The sequence below is a fragment of the Bos taurus genome, chromosome 1, assembly GCF_002263795.3.
Source record: "Bos taurus isolate L1 Dominette 01449 registration number 42190680 breed Hereford chromosome 1, ARS-UCD2.0, whole genome shotgun sequence".
NCBI lineage: Eukaryota > Metazoa > Chordata > Mammalia > Artiodactyla > Bovidae > Bos > Bos taurus.
The window spans coordinates 19,224,558-19,238,457 of NC_037328.1; the positions used below are offsets into that span (position 1 = coordinate 19,224,558).

The window sequence follows — 13,900 nt, forward strand, 5'->3', positions numbered from 1 at the left end:
GACACTACTTTGCCAACAAAGATCCGTCTAGTCAAGGCTATGGTTTTTCCAGTAGTCATGTATGATGTGAGAGCTGCCTATACAGAAAGCTGAGTGCTGAAGAATTAATGCTTTTGAAATGTGGTGTTGGAGAAGACTCTTGAGAGTTCCTTGGACTGCAAGGAGACCCAACCAGTCCATCCCAATGGAGATCAGTCCTGAATGTTCATTGGAAGGACTGATGTTGAAGCTGAAACTCCAATACTTTGGCCACCTGATGTGAAGAGCTGATTCATTTGGAAAGACCCTGATGTTGGGAAAGATTGAAGGCAGGAGAAGAAGCAGACGACAGAGGATGAGATGGTTGGATGACATCACCAACTCAATGGACATGAGTTTGAGTAAATTCCAGGAGTTGGTAATGGATACAGAGGCCTGGCGTGCTACAGTCCATGGGGTCACAAAGAGTGTGACAGGACTGAGTGACTGAACTGAACCAAACTGAACTGACAATCTTTACAACTACTGGAACTAATAGGAACGTAATCATTTGAGTTTTATACAACTAGAGAATAGAAACTTTATTGGAAGACCTGTGACATACAATAGAAGACTTAAGCCACTCCTTAAGAAGAGAACTAGAAATTCTTATAACAAAAGGATAGTGTAGACACTCACAAAGTTTAATAAGCTAATAGAGTAACAGCCTCCCAAAACAAAGCCCAATACTCTTTTAAAACCTGGATATTCAAATGTATTCATTTTATAATGCTGTCATAACGATTTGACACAAATTTAATGGCTTAAAATAATACAGTTTACTATCTCTAAATCGCATAGGTAAGAAGTCCAGGTACAACGGAATTCTAACCCTCCATTTAGAACCTCAGAAAGCTAAAATCAATACATCAGACAGGTATTGAATTGAACATCCAAATCCATTCAGTTTTTTGGCTGAATTCAATTGAAGTCACATTTCGTAGCTGGCTGTCTGCTGGGGTCCAGTCTTTTTTTTTTTTTTTTTAATTGGAGGATAACTACTTTACAATGTCTTTAATCTCTGCCATTCAACAATGTGAATCAGCCATAAATATACATTTATTCCTCTCCTGCTTGAGCCTCCCTCCCATCCCCATCCCATCCTGCATCCCACCCCCCTAGAGCACAGGGCTGAATGGATGAACAAATTGTGGAATATTATTCAGCAACAAAAAGGAACTCCTATTACAAAACAGCACCATGGATCTCAAAAATATGCTGAATAAGGCAATCACAAAAGAATACACACCATTTATTTTCACGTATATAAAGTTCTAGAGCAGGCAAACCGTATCTTTAGAAATATAAATTAGATCAGATGGGGGAGGGGGTTTGACCGAGAAGGGGCATAGAGAATTTCAAGGTTGTGGAAATGTTCTATATCTTGATTGGGGTGGTGGACATGCTATTGTATACATTTGGCAAAACTCAGGGACTGCACTTTTAAAATGGGAAAGTTTTATTTCTGTAAGTTTAACCCCAAAGTGTAGACTTTTAAAAATAATTTTAAAATAAAAAACAAGGTAAAAGTTTTAAGGAGAGGTAGATAGGCAAAATGCTACAGAAAGAGAGAGAACACTGACTGAGAAATGAAAATAACTTTGATCCAAGGAAATCCTTACTGATTTTAGAAAACACTTTATTGAAAAAAAAATGAGTAGAACCCAAGATGTAAGACATTTCAGTCATATTTACATAAAATGTGAAATTCAAATAGGTAACACAAAGACTTTTCTATTTCAATCTGTTGTTGTTGTTCAGTCAGCTAAGTTATGGCTCACTCACTTGAGAATCCATGGACTTCAGCCCACTGGGCTCCTCTGTCCATGGGATATCCCAGGCAAGAATACCAGAGTGGGTTGCCAGGGATCCAACCCAGGGATTCAGCCCGCGGCTGCTGCATAGGCAGGCAGATTCTTTACCACTGAACCACCCGGGAGGCCCTTCTGTTTCTATTAGTGCTTCTCAAATTCTCATGTGTACAGTAATCACCTCGGGGTTTTGTGAAAAGCAGGTTCAGATTCAGGATGTCTTGGGTGAGACTTTATATTCTACGTTTCTAACAAGATCAGTCAGTTCAGTTGCTCAGTCGTGTCTAACTCTGCGACTCCATGGACTGCAGCATGCCTGTCCATCACCAACTCTCCGAGCTTGCTCAAACTCATGTCCATCCAGTCGGTGATGTCATCCAACCATCTCCTCTTCTGTAGTCCCCTTCTCCTTCTAACAAGATACCAGGCCAATATTGCTGACTGACCTCCTACTTCAAGTAGCAAAAACACAGATCACTTTTCTGGGGCACTGATAGTTTACATTAAGTGCCAGTTTGGTCTAGAAGTTCCCAAGTTCTACGGAATCCATTCCTACCACCAGTCACCTGTAGACTGACAACCTAGTCCCGTCTATGTAAACAGTACAGGTGTTTATGATGTTCTGGAAAATAACAGCTAACCCCTGTGATCAAGTCCCCACCTCTGTTTCTAACCAAGAGATAATCTGGGTTAGTCATTTTTAGGAGGCAAAATAAGAACTCTTCTGGTTTCTCTTCTCTAAACTGTTGTGAGTCTTACAATAGAAAATGTAAGTCAAAGTGTTATATGAATCATAACCTTAAAAGAAAGAATGTCAACCAGAAAGCAAAGTGGGCAAAAGAGATCCTGAGTACCTCGGTTTTCTAAAGGGGCGGAACCTAAAATAAGAGGTGGGGCTCCGGGATTATCCTCGTGGGCGTGTTAGGAATGCGCCATATTACAGGGGAGGGGCGCCCCATTTCTACAACAATCTTAAAAAATAAAGCTTCTGGATTTTAAATTACCCCTAAATGACGAAAACTTGAAACACAAACTTTTCTCCCATTAAACTCGTCAACCGGCACCTAACTCAAAAGTTCAGCGATACTATTTTGCCTCGGTCTAGCGATTTCACCCAAAGTTCTCCCCGCGTATCTCTGGCCGTGTCCCCCAGCCTCGTCACTTGGCGGCCCACGCGGCCCCCGCCGGGAGGCAGTAGTTTCCTCTACGCTAAAGGGGGAGGTGACAACGGATTCCTCTATCTACTTGCCTCGAGGAGGGGCGTGTGAGGAGCCACCTTCCACCGAACGGTGAGAGATCCGGGCCAGGAGACGCGGGATCAGGAGGAAATCCGAGCCGAGGCCGCGGCGTCGGTGCAGCCGGGGAGCTGCGGGGGTTGGCGGCCGCCGGTCGAGCGCGCGGGCTTAGCCCTCCGCGCCTCCCCACCGTTCTCCCCTCAGAGCCTCGGAAGGATGGCACCGGCGGGAGGGGGCGGGGCCCCCCGGGAGGGGCGGGGCCCGCGCGGGCTGGCTGCTCGGCTGCGGCCGGAAACAATAGTGAGGAGCCCGAGCCGCGCGGATCGGCGGCGGCTGCGGTGGCGCGCGAACTCGGACGGTAAAGCTCCTGCTTCCCCTGCCCGCGCCCTGGTCCCCGACTCCGCGGTCCCGCCGCCTTTGCCCTCTCAGCCCCGCGGCCCCAGTCTCTGTTGCGCGCGGGGCGCCCCGACGGACGGTCGGGGAGAAGGACACGGCATCCTGAGGGGCGGGCGCGCGCCCCCAAACGCCGGAGGCCGGGCGGGAACCAGGCTCTCCGAAGCGCTGAGTCCGTACGAACCGGCTGCTGGAGCTCTCTAACGCCTTCTCCCCGGGTGAGAGGAAGCCGCGGGGCCGGGGGACGCGACGCTCCCGCCGGCCGGGCTCTGGGATTCCCCCCGCCGAAACCCCCGGCCGGGCTTGGCCATCCCGGCTCGTCCGGCCGTGCCCGAGCCGCTCCGCTGAGCCGCTGCCCGACCTTCCGTGCGGATGCCGGGGACGCGGCGGACCCCTCCCTAGTGTTCACTTTTTCCACGTGCATTTTGCCTGCCGCGGACCTGGAATAGCAGATCTCGCTACGCCGAGCTAGCGAGACGCATCTAAGGTTCGCACAATGAAGTAAGGAGAGCGGTGTCCCGAGCGCGTCGCTCGTCCTCCCTTCAACAGCGTTAAGTAGGTTGACAGACCCCGGTAGCTGGAGAGGCCGCGCTGCTAAGCTGTTTCTGCGCCTGGTCGGGGATGGAAGCGGTCTAGAATACCCGAAAATTGTTCTTCGTCAGCTCCCCTCAACTAAATACAACACAGGACCAAAAAAGGCGCTTGGGCATAGTGTCACTTGCGGCTGGACTTTCTAGCTTTGTGTCCTTGGACGGTAAAAGTATTAGTGTGGCGATGCTTGTTTCGTGAGGCTGTTGCCTTAGATAAACTGAAAAGCATCCTTCTCTTTCCTAGAAGTTCCTACTATTGCCGTGATGACAAGTTCTTGAAATTGTGTAACTTTGTTTTTCTGTTTCTTAATAGGGGCATTATGAACGAAGAGGAGCAGTTTGTAAGCATTGATTTGAATGATGACAACATCTGCAGTGTTTGTAAACTGGGAACAGACAAAGAAACACTCTCCTTCTGCCACGTTTGTTTTGAGCTAAATATTGACGGTAAGGACACTGGATAGGTTCATTTTATGCCGTGAACTTTACAGAACTACTTCATGCTGAACTCTGGTTATAAGGTAAAACTAGTTTCTTGAATGATTGCAAATTGTGTCAAGTGGAAATCTGTTAAAGATAAGGGTTTCTGGAAATGAAACTGAAGGTAGCACAACTATGAATTTAAGAGAAACTTTTTTTTTTTACTCCCACAGTATTAACTCAGTTTTACTAATATAAAAATGAGTAGTGACTGCTAAACTTTTCTGTTTTGAGAGCTTATTGAGTTATCAGATTTTAACAGATCTGTGTGTTTGTTTTAATATTAAGAACTAACATAACCAAACATTTACGTTGATAGGCAAATATAACTATATTGTTTTGGCCATACCATGCTCGTACATAATTGAGGTGAGCTTTAATTTTTTCTCCAGTGCACATTATCTGAAGCACATTTTTAAATTTTTAGAGAACTTTTCAATGATCACACACGCCTTTAATAATTTTTAAACTAAAAGGGCTTTTAAAATTTCTCAGTAGTATCTCTAACAGTACACAAATGAGTTCTCCAAATACCTTTTTTTAAAATCTCTATTATTAAAGTGTTTAGGTTGATGCACAGCTAATGTGTCTGTGGGTATCAGTAGTTTGCCTCCAAGAAACATATAAGGTATGTTTCCTTAATCTTGATGTTACCTTGATAAATGCTGATTTTTTTAAATATTTATGTCACACAAAAAAGGATCTTAATATTCTGATAACATACCAGTAGAGAGATTTTGTTAGACCTTTAGATTAATTTTTATTCTTTACTGGTTCTGTTTATTAAGTAGGAGATAACAAATGTTCTTTCCATTTGAAAAAAAATAGGATTATCTACCTTGAGATTTCTCTTAAGACTTGTTTTTCAGAAATTGTTATAGGCACCAAATTAATATATTTAGATACTTTGTAGTAAAAGTCAAAATTATAACTATAAATAGACTATTAAAAACATGTAGAGTTAATTATATGACATTCATTTTCCATTTAAGATACTGGTTGTGATAGTTTTGCCATTGTACTCAGAAGTGTAGTTGCTAAACATGCTAATCTGTGGAAAAACATGGATTTCCTGTGGATTGCATAAAATGCATAAAACAATATTGGCCCTGTATATTCTTTTCCATTGTAAATTTTGGTTCTAGATGGACAGACATTGGAAATGACTCAGCCCAAAGTTGTTTACATTGAGGAAAACACAACCAGGTAGCAGGACTGTTGAGGGTTGCTCTGGTGGTGATGGCAGGCTGTTGTTTCGTGACAGGCCCTGCACTAAGCACCTTATGTGGATTATGTTATTCAACTCAAAATATCTCTGTGATGGCTACTATTATCCATTTTAAAGTTGATGGAGCCTAATCTTCAAGACCTAGAAACTGCACTTTGAAGTTGCTCAGCAATGTATGACAGTGCTCGACTGGGGAAGCCTGGCAATCTAGTTCTAGCATATGTCCTTTTAATTCCATTGATCTACTGTCGATAGTTATTTTAGTTGATGGGGTAATAGAAACCTATTTTCCTGAATCCTAATCGCTGTCCTTGATATTCAGCCAGCCAACTTTTCCTAGCCAGTGTTTCCTGCTACATTATCATTAGTGGTGTTCATGCTGTGGTAAGATTTTTCTGAAGAAACCTAAACTTTCATATTTGCTTTTCTAGTTGTTGTTGTTTTTTAATGTCTTTTAACTGATTCTTCATCACTGTATAGAGAATATACAGATATTTCTCAGGTACCATCCTTATAAATATTTCATCTCTGATAAACCTCTCTCAATGTATAAGCTTGTCATAAGCCCTACAATGTTGAAATATAGTTATCTTTAACTTAAAAGACAAAAATAAGTCTCAATTTGAATTAGAACTATTTCTCCTTATGTTCTACATACACTCAAGATTTTATATTTGTAATGCCAATTAAACTTTCCTAGGGAAAATTACTTTAGACTTAAATTTTTTCTCAACTTATCTGAAGTCAATTCCTAAGTCTCACAAATATAATACATTTCATATTTAACACAATGATGAGCTTCTGCATTATAACCATTTTAATATGAGATTTTTTTTTTAATCTTAGAAATCTTAGGGGAAAAGAAGGGAAATGAGAGCCCTGAATCCCACAAAATTTCAAGTTTTATATCAGTATACAAGTTTTTTAAAAGTCAATGAAAAAAAAGGTGAAACAAGTTATATTCTTTGTTTATGTCAATAAACCTTTTAAAATGTTTTTGAACATTTTTGTCCCCTACCAAATTCTAAGCACAGTACCAATCAATAAATGTTCGATAAGTAAGTGGGACTTTAAAAAGTGTGACATTTAACTCTCCTACCTTTGATATAACCTTTCTGTAGTGTGGTAATGTTGCTCTCACTTGGTTTCTTAGCTTTCTAATTGCCAAGTTTGCTCTAAAGCCTTCTATTCATCTTTCACCTAAGAGGCTAGTTAAAAATTTTCTTGGAATTTTTTGAGTCCACAGATTCATAGTAAACACAAATATTAATATCTTACACCTTCTGGATTGTAGTTTATGTCAGATCAAAACTAGCCTAATCAAATGTTGCTTGCATAAAATCAAAATTAAACTAATCAGATTTTTAAAACTGTGCATACATATATTTATAAAATGAAAATGAAAGAAGAAAGAAATAAACTAATCTTGTAGGAAAGATTTCATATTCTGAGCATGGCTCTAAGTTGCCTTTTTTCTGTGTCTTTGCAGTACTTACAAAGAAATGAGTACCTACATTTCATATACTTTCAAACCAGAGGTGATATACTTCAAGAACCTAAGAAATACACTTTAAGGAAATTGATTTGGGCAAGGAGTGGGGAGGGACATATAATTCACCATTGGAATTACTTGTCTACTTCTAGGAGTAGGAGAAAGATGCATAAACTTCTTAATACTATGACCTGTCCTTGGCGCCAAGACACTATAAACATTTTATGTATGTATAATCAAATACATTAATGTGCATCGTAGTGCATGGTACGCAAATCTTTCTAAAGTTCTTTACTGATGACCAATCCCTAGGCTATTAAGGCTGGGAAGAAGGTAGCCCAGGGTAGTCAGGAGCCAGTCATGAAACTCAGCTGTTAATATAGCACAGTCAGAAATGAAACTAAAGATAGGGGGTGGGGGAGATCCAGGGCTACAGTCTGTTACTTCATAGTATCAGTTTTCATTTTGTGCCAAAATACTGTGTGAATAATTAGTATTTTTGTTTATGTATGTGTTAGTCATTCAGTCATGTCTGACGCTATACAACCCCGTGGACTAACCTATCAGGCTTCTCTGTCTATGGGATTCTTCAAGGCTCAAACACAGGTCTCCTGCACTGCAGGCAGATTTTTTTTACTGTCCAAGTGTTCAGGGAAACCCTTAGTATTTTTACCTTCCTCCTCTAATAATTGACTTCCTTTTTATTCAGTAGAGAGGAGCTTTTTATAAGACAGAGATCAGTTCCTCTTATGCCAGAGTTTTCAGTGTGAGTTGATCTTGCTAGTTAATTAAGTAAGCATTTCAAACCAGTCCATCCTAGACTGTAAAATCCATCTCAGAGTTCATTCTCCCCTAATTGGTTGAACCTTCTGGGAAGTTTTTTAGAAACAGACCCGAATTCAGATCCTTAGTAATCTTTCCAGCAAGAAGTCTGTAGATGTTTTCTCTTAGTTAAGGCACTGGTGGACCCAGTGCTCACTTTTAATCTCATTTTTCCTTGATTCTCTGAGTCTTTGACCAAAACATTGTTCCCAGGGCCAGTAGTCATGGAGCAGCTTGAATCTCATATTGTGATTTAGCTTGGAAGTCAGGACTGATTATTAACTACCCAAAGCATGTCAACAGCTCTTCCCTTTGTCTTGCTTCTAACACATCAGCATGCTTCTAACATGTCAGCATCTTTCCACTTGAGTAAAGGCTCACCACTTTACTTGTGATAGGGAGGCTGTATGTTGCTAACTCCATCTGGCATTAACCTCTTTCTCTCGCTTTGCATAATGACAAGCATCATGCCTTGTTATTAGCTAAAAGAGTACTTTTAAATATAAAGCCTGATGTGACTTTTGAATTTAGCTTAGCTGTCTTTATACTTAGAAGTACAGATGAAGAATTAATTTTTTAACTGCCTTTTAATGTCACTTTAAATAAATTTGAACACTTTTAAAATGTCTCTAACAGTAAAACCTCTTTATTTGGACAGGAGTTAGGAGGGGTGGAAGTGAAATTATAGGTTTAATTGGTGATTACTTTATAGACTGTTTCTTTAAAAAGATAAAGCTAGGCTAAGCCACATCTAGTAAGCTAACAAGCCATATCTGAGGAGCCAGGTTCCAGATTCTTTTCCCTGTCCTAATTTTATGATGGCCTCGTTTTAGTTACTCCCAATTTTTTCTCTTTTTAACTTCAAACTTTCTAAAGTTTAGGATGAATTTAAAATTGAGATCATACATAAATTTTGGTTGGAAAGATACCCATTAGAAATTAGATCTGGCTATATGTAATAGAAAATCCAAATAATAATGATGAAATGATATGGAATGAATATTTACATATCTCATAGTAAAAGAAGTTGAATCTGGAGTCTGTGTGGTAGCTCCATGATCAGAAAGACTCAAGCTGCTTCTGTTTTACTAATCCACTTTCTTTAACACATATTTGCCATCAACAGTCATCTCATGAGCCAGGATGGCTCCTGGAACTCCAGCCATTGCTTCCTTATTCTCAGACAGAATAGAAGGGGCATCTGACAAAAGGTACATAGTAGCCTTCTCTCGTGAATCTATAAAGGAGCTTTTCCTAAAGTCCTCCTTAACAATTTGTTATACATTCCACTGCCCTTTCAGGAGAAGCTGCTCCAAATAAAATCAGTATTTTACAAAGAAAGGGGTGAAAGACATTTGAGTGTCCACCTACCAAGATCAGCGATAGAGAGGCCTTTCTAGTAATTGAAGGTTACTATGTTGAAAGCAAACTATTTGAGCTACAACTAAGACCAACAAGTAAAGCTCCGGTGATTCTTCTAACACAGGAGTTTAAAATGGAATGGATTTTTACAAAAGAAGCATTGTATTCTGAGGATAGGCATACAGCCAGATCTCATATGAACTTGTTGCAAAAAAGCTATGAGAATTTTCAAGTTTCTGACCCATCTCAGGACATAAAATATAATGGTTAATGCTACTGCTCATTATACATATGTTCAGTTCAGTCGCTCAGTCGTGTCCAACTCTTTGCGACCCCATGAATTGCAGTACGCCAGGCCTCCCTGTCCATCACCAAGTCCTGGAGTTCACGCAAACTCATGTCCATCGAGTCGGTGATGCCAGCCAGCCATCTCCTCCTCTGTCATCCCCTTTTCCTCCTGCCCCCAATCCCTCCCAGCATCAGAGTCTTTTTCCAATGAGTCAACTCTTTGCATGAGGTGGCCAAAGTATTGGAGTTTCAGCCTCAGCATCAGTCCTTCCAATGAACACCCAGGACTGATCTCATTTAGAATGGACTGGTTGGATCTCCTTGTAGACCAAGGGACTCTGGAGAGTCTTCTCCAACACCACAGTTCAAAAGCATCAATTCTTTGGCACTCAGCTTTCTTTATAGTCCAACTCTCACATCCATACATGACTACTGGAAAAACCAGTCTTGACTAGATGAACCTTTGTTGGCAAAGTAATGTCTTGGCTTTTTAATACGCAGTCTAGATTGGTCATAACTTTTCTCCCAAGGAATAAGTGTCTTTTAATTTCATGGCTTCAGTCACCATCTGCAGTGATTTTGGAGACCAAAAAAATAATATCAGTCACTGTTTCCATTGTTTCCCCATCTATTTGCCATGAAGTAATGGGACCAGATGTCATGATCTTAGTTTTCTGAGTGTTGAGTTTTAAGCCACTTTTTCACTCTCCTCTTTCACATTCGTCAAGAGGCTCTTTAGTTCTTCTTTGCTTTCTGTCATAAGAGTGGTGTCATCTGCATATCTGAGGTTATTGATATTTCTCCCAGCAATCTTGATTCCAGCTTGTGCTTCTTCCAGCCCAGCGTTTCTCATGATGTACTCTGCATATAAGTTAAATAAGCAGGGTGATCGTATACAGCCTTGGCATACTCCTTTTCCTATTTGGAACCAGTCTGTTGTTCCATGTCCGGTTCTAACTGTTGCTTACTGACCTGCATACAGATTTCTCAAGAGGCAAGTTAGCTGGTCTGGTATTCCCATCTCTTTCAGAATTTTTCAGAGTTTGCTGTGGTTCACACAGTCAAAGGCTTTGGCGTAGTCAGTAAAGGAGAAATAGATGTTTTTCTGAAACTCTCTTGCTTTTTGATAATCCAGCAGATGTTGGCAATTTGATCTCTGGTTCCTCTGCCTTTTCTAAATCCAGCTTGAACATCTGGAAGTTCACGGTTCACGTACTGTTGAAGCCTGGCTTGGAGAATTTTGAGCATTACTTTACTAGTGTATGAGATGAGTGCAATTGTGCAGTAGTTTGAGTATTCTTTGGCATTGCCTTTCTTTGGGATTGGAATGAAAACTGACCTTTTCCAGTCTTGTGGCCACTTCTGAATTTTCCAAATTTGCTAGTATATTGAGTGCAGCACTTTCACAGCATCATCATTTAGCATTTGAAATAGCTCAACTGGAATTCCATCACCTCCACTAGCTTTGTTCATAATGATGCTTGCTAAGGCCCATTTGACTTTGCGTTCCAGGATGTCTGGCTCTAGGTGAGTGATCACATCATTGTGATTATCTGTGTCGTGAAGATCTTTTTTGTAGAGTTTCTGTGTATTCTTGCCATGTCTTCTTAATATCTCTGTTTCTGTTAGGTCCCTACCACTTCTGTCCTTTATTGAGCCCATCTTTGTATGAAATGTTCCCTTGGTGTCTCTAATTTTCTTTCACCTTTCCAGGGAAGATTGCTTTTCTACAGCTGGGTACATCTGCCACTGCTCCCCTTCTGCTCCATGTGGGCCCTGGACTCAGACCTGGCCTTGAATCTTGACTCTGCCACTTACTAGTTGGGTTTTCTTGGCAAGATACCTAAGTTCATTGGGTCATACTGGTTCTCAAATGTTACCAGTAAGAGCAGTTTTGTGTTTTCATTTCTTAATCTTGAAATTATTGTGCCAGAATCTAATTCAGAAGGCTGAACTCCAGTTGTTGCCATTTGTTCCAAGAATACTTGGCAACATAAGCAATGGTGCTCAGATTTATTTGTTTGCTCTTAATACTCAGAATGAAGCTGCAGAATGTTTCTCCCCACCCCTAAACTACACATCTGTATATGCACCTAATCTGTAGACATCCTCACTTGTATAGCCCATAACTACTTCACACTGCATGTCTAAAGGTAAAGTATTATCCTATACTACGTATATTTCTTTTCAAAATGAATGAGTGAATAAATAAGCTAATTCCCCCTCCATCCCTGCAATAAAAAATGTTGGGGTTGGAAGTGAACTATGGAAAAGGTGAAGACATACATGCCTGGCTAAAATACTTGAGAGGTGGTGCCACAGCAAGAACATGCCTGCCCTAACTTTTAAAAAGTTATTAATACTTCTCAAAGCAGCCTTCCCTGCCACCCAACACCACTGTCAACCCCCGTGTTCTTTTCCTGTTAGCACCCTTTTCTTTATGGCACTTGGTATAATTTGTTGCTGTAACTATTGGCTTATTTCTTTGTTTCTTTGTGCTCCCCCTCCTCCATTTCTGGCTCTCTAAGGAATTGAGTTTGAGCCTCCTTTATTTACTAGTATATACTTAGCAGTAGCGCGAGGATTGGCCAGAAGTTATGAATGAGTACTTGAAATCTTTGATTGATGAGTGAATTAGCCTAAAGGAGACTGTAGAGGACTGTCTTTTTTTTCTGTTTTTCCCTTAATCTTGCCCACAGTGAAACTCTTCTGCTATTTTTCTGTCCTTGCACAGAATTGTCTGAGATCTTTCTAGAGTCTCCTAAAAGCTTTGTGACTCTTACTAATAGAACTTTGTATTATATTCAAAAGAAAAATGTAGCAAATAATATTAGCAGTAATATCTGGTTATTTTTTTGCAATCAGGAGGATAGAAAACAGTATTTTTTCTCCACAGAGCAAGAAGTCTTAAACAGGACTGTGCTTAGAGTGGGAGTTTCTACATTCATTTACATGCTGCAAATCTTATTATTCTGAACACCTCAGCAGAGTGGTGTTTGCTCATGATGATGACCCCTTCAAGGTGTTTGATGATCTGGAGTGCCTGTTAAGTCTGTGATAAAAGTATGCTCTTTAAATCAGTGATTTAAAGTTGAAAACAAACAGTATATTACCAGCGTATCTTATTAATAGAAGCATCACGATTATAAATAAAGTATTTGTTACAATAGATAAAAATGACATTCTGATTCAAATTCATAATTCATTTCCACCCAGTGTGTTGGCAGAGATGAAAAGAAATGTTTTATGAGTTATCCAGAAACAAATTAAATCTAGATTGGAAATCTTTTAAATTGTTAGGTCAAAATTATCTATTCTCAGTAAAGGGATACACTTTTCAGGATTGAAATAATTTTATAATAGCTGTTACTAGAAAGCTGATAAAGAGAAATCAGCTGCCCAGAAATAATTTTCCTGTTGCATACGAAATAATACTGCCTGTGAAGAAAGAAGACAAAGGTAAATTTCTCTACTCAGGAAGAAATGAAATAATGACTCTCTAGTTAGGAGAAGCTAGTCCAATTGTCAAATACTTAAGAGATTTACACTTTTAGGTAAGTGACTTATCTAAATAATAGGTATTTATCAGCTATTCTGTGTTCCACATGCATTATTTCATTCTTAATACAGCTATATGAGATAGGTGCTAGGTTATCCCAATTTGATAAATGAGGGCGATAAGGAGAGAGTCTGGGAAGCTAATCTAGAATCACACCGCTTGGAAGTCCAAACCTGATCCCAAAAGTCCAAGTGCCTAAATCATTTCTGCTTCCAACGAAAATTACATGAACTCTTAAGAAATCTCAGAGATACTAAATAACTTCTAGGCAAAGTTACAGATGAATTACACCAATGTGAATGTTCAAGCAAGGAAGAAAATTTGGGTCCCAAGAAGTGCTTGCTTTTTAAAAGCTATTTCTACTTGTGATGCTGTTTAATACACATTTGGTGGAATATCCAAAAGGAGACATTTTTCATGACCGAAGACAGTAGGATGATACAGTCTCCATATAGTTTGTAACTTAAATAGTCTGTCAAGAAAATATAGTCTTAACAGCACATAGATTAGATCATCAGAGAAGAGGGAAGGGCTGGGAAGAAGAGACACACACATGACAGTCTTGCTGCCCAGAAGACATGAGGAAGCTGAACTGTAGACTGACATTTGCTACGGAATCGTA

General features: G+C 40.2%; 1 protein-coding gene across 5 annotated transcripts in view; it reads left to right on the top strand.

The window, feature by feature from the left end:
- Window positions 1-3,036: 3,036 nt before the first annotated feature.
- Window positions 3,037-13,900, top strand: part of C1H21orf91 (chromosome 1 C21orf91 homolog) — a 33,601-nt gene continuing 22,737 nt past the window's right edge. Inside the window, exons 1-2 of one of the 5 annotated variants that reach the window (XM_005201150.5) lie at window positions 3,037-3,118; window positions 4,361-4,494. In XM_005201150.5, coding sequence (XP_005201207.1) covers window positions 4,368-4,494 — 127 coding nt within the window. In that variant the 5' untranslated portion in view covers window positions 3,037-3,118; window positions 4,361-4,367. 5 annotated transcript variants of the gene reach the window in all.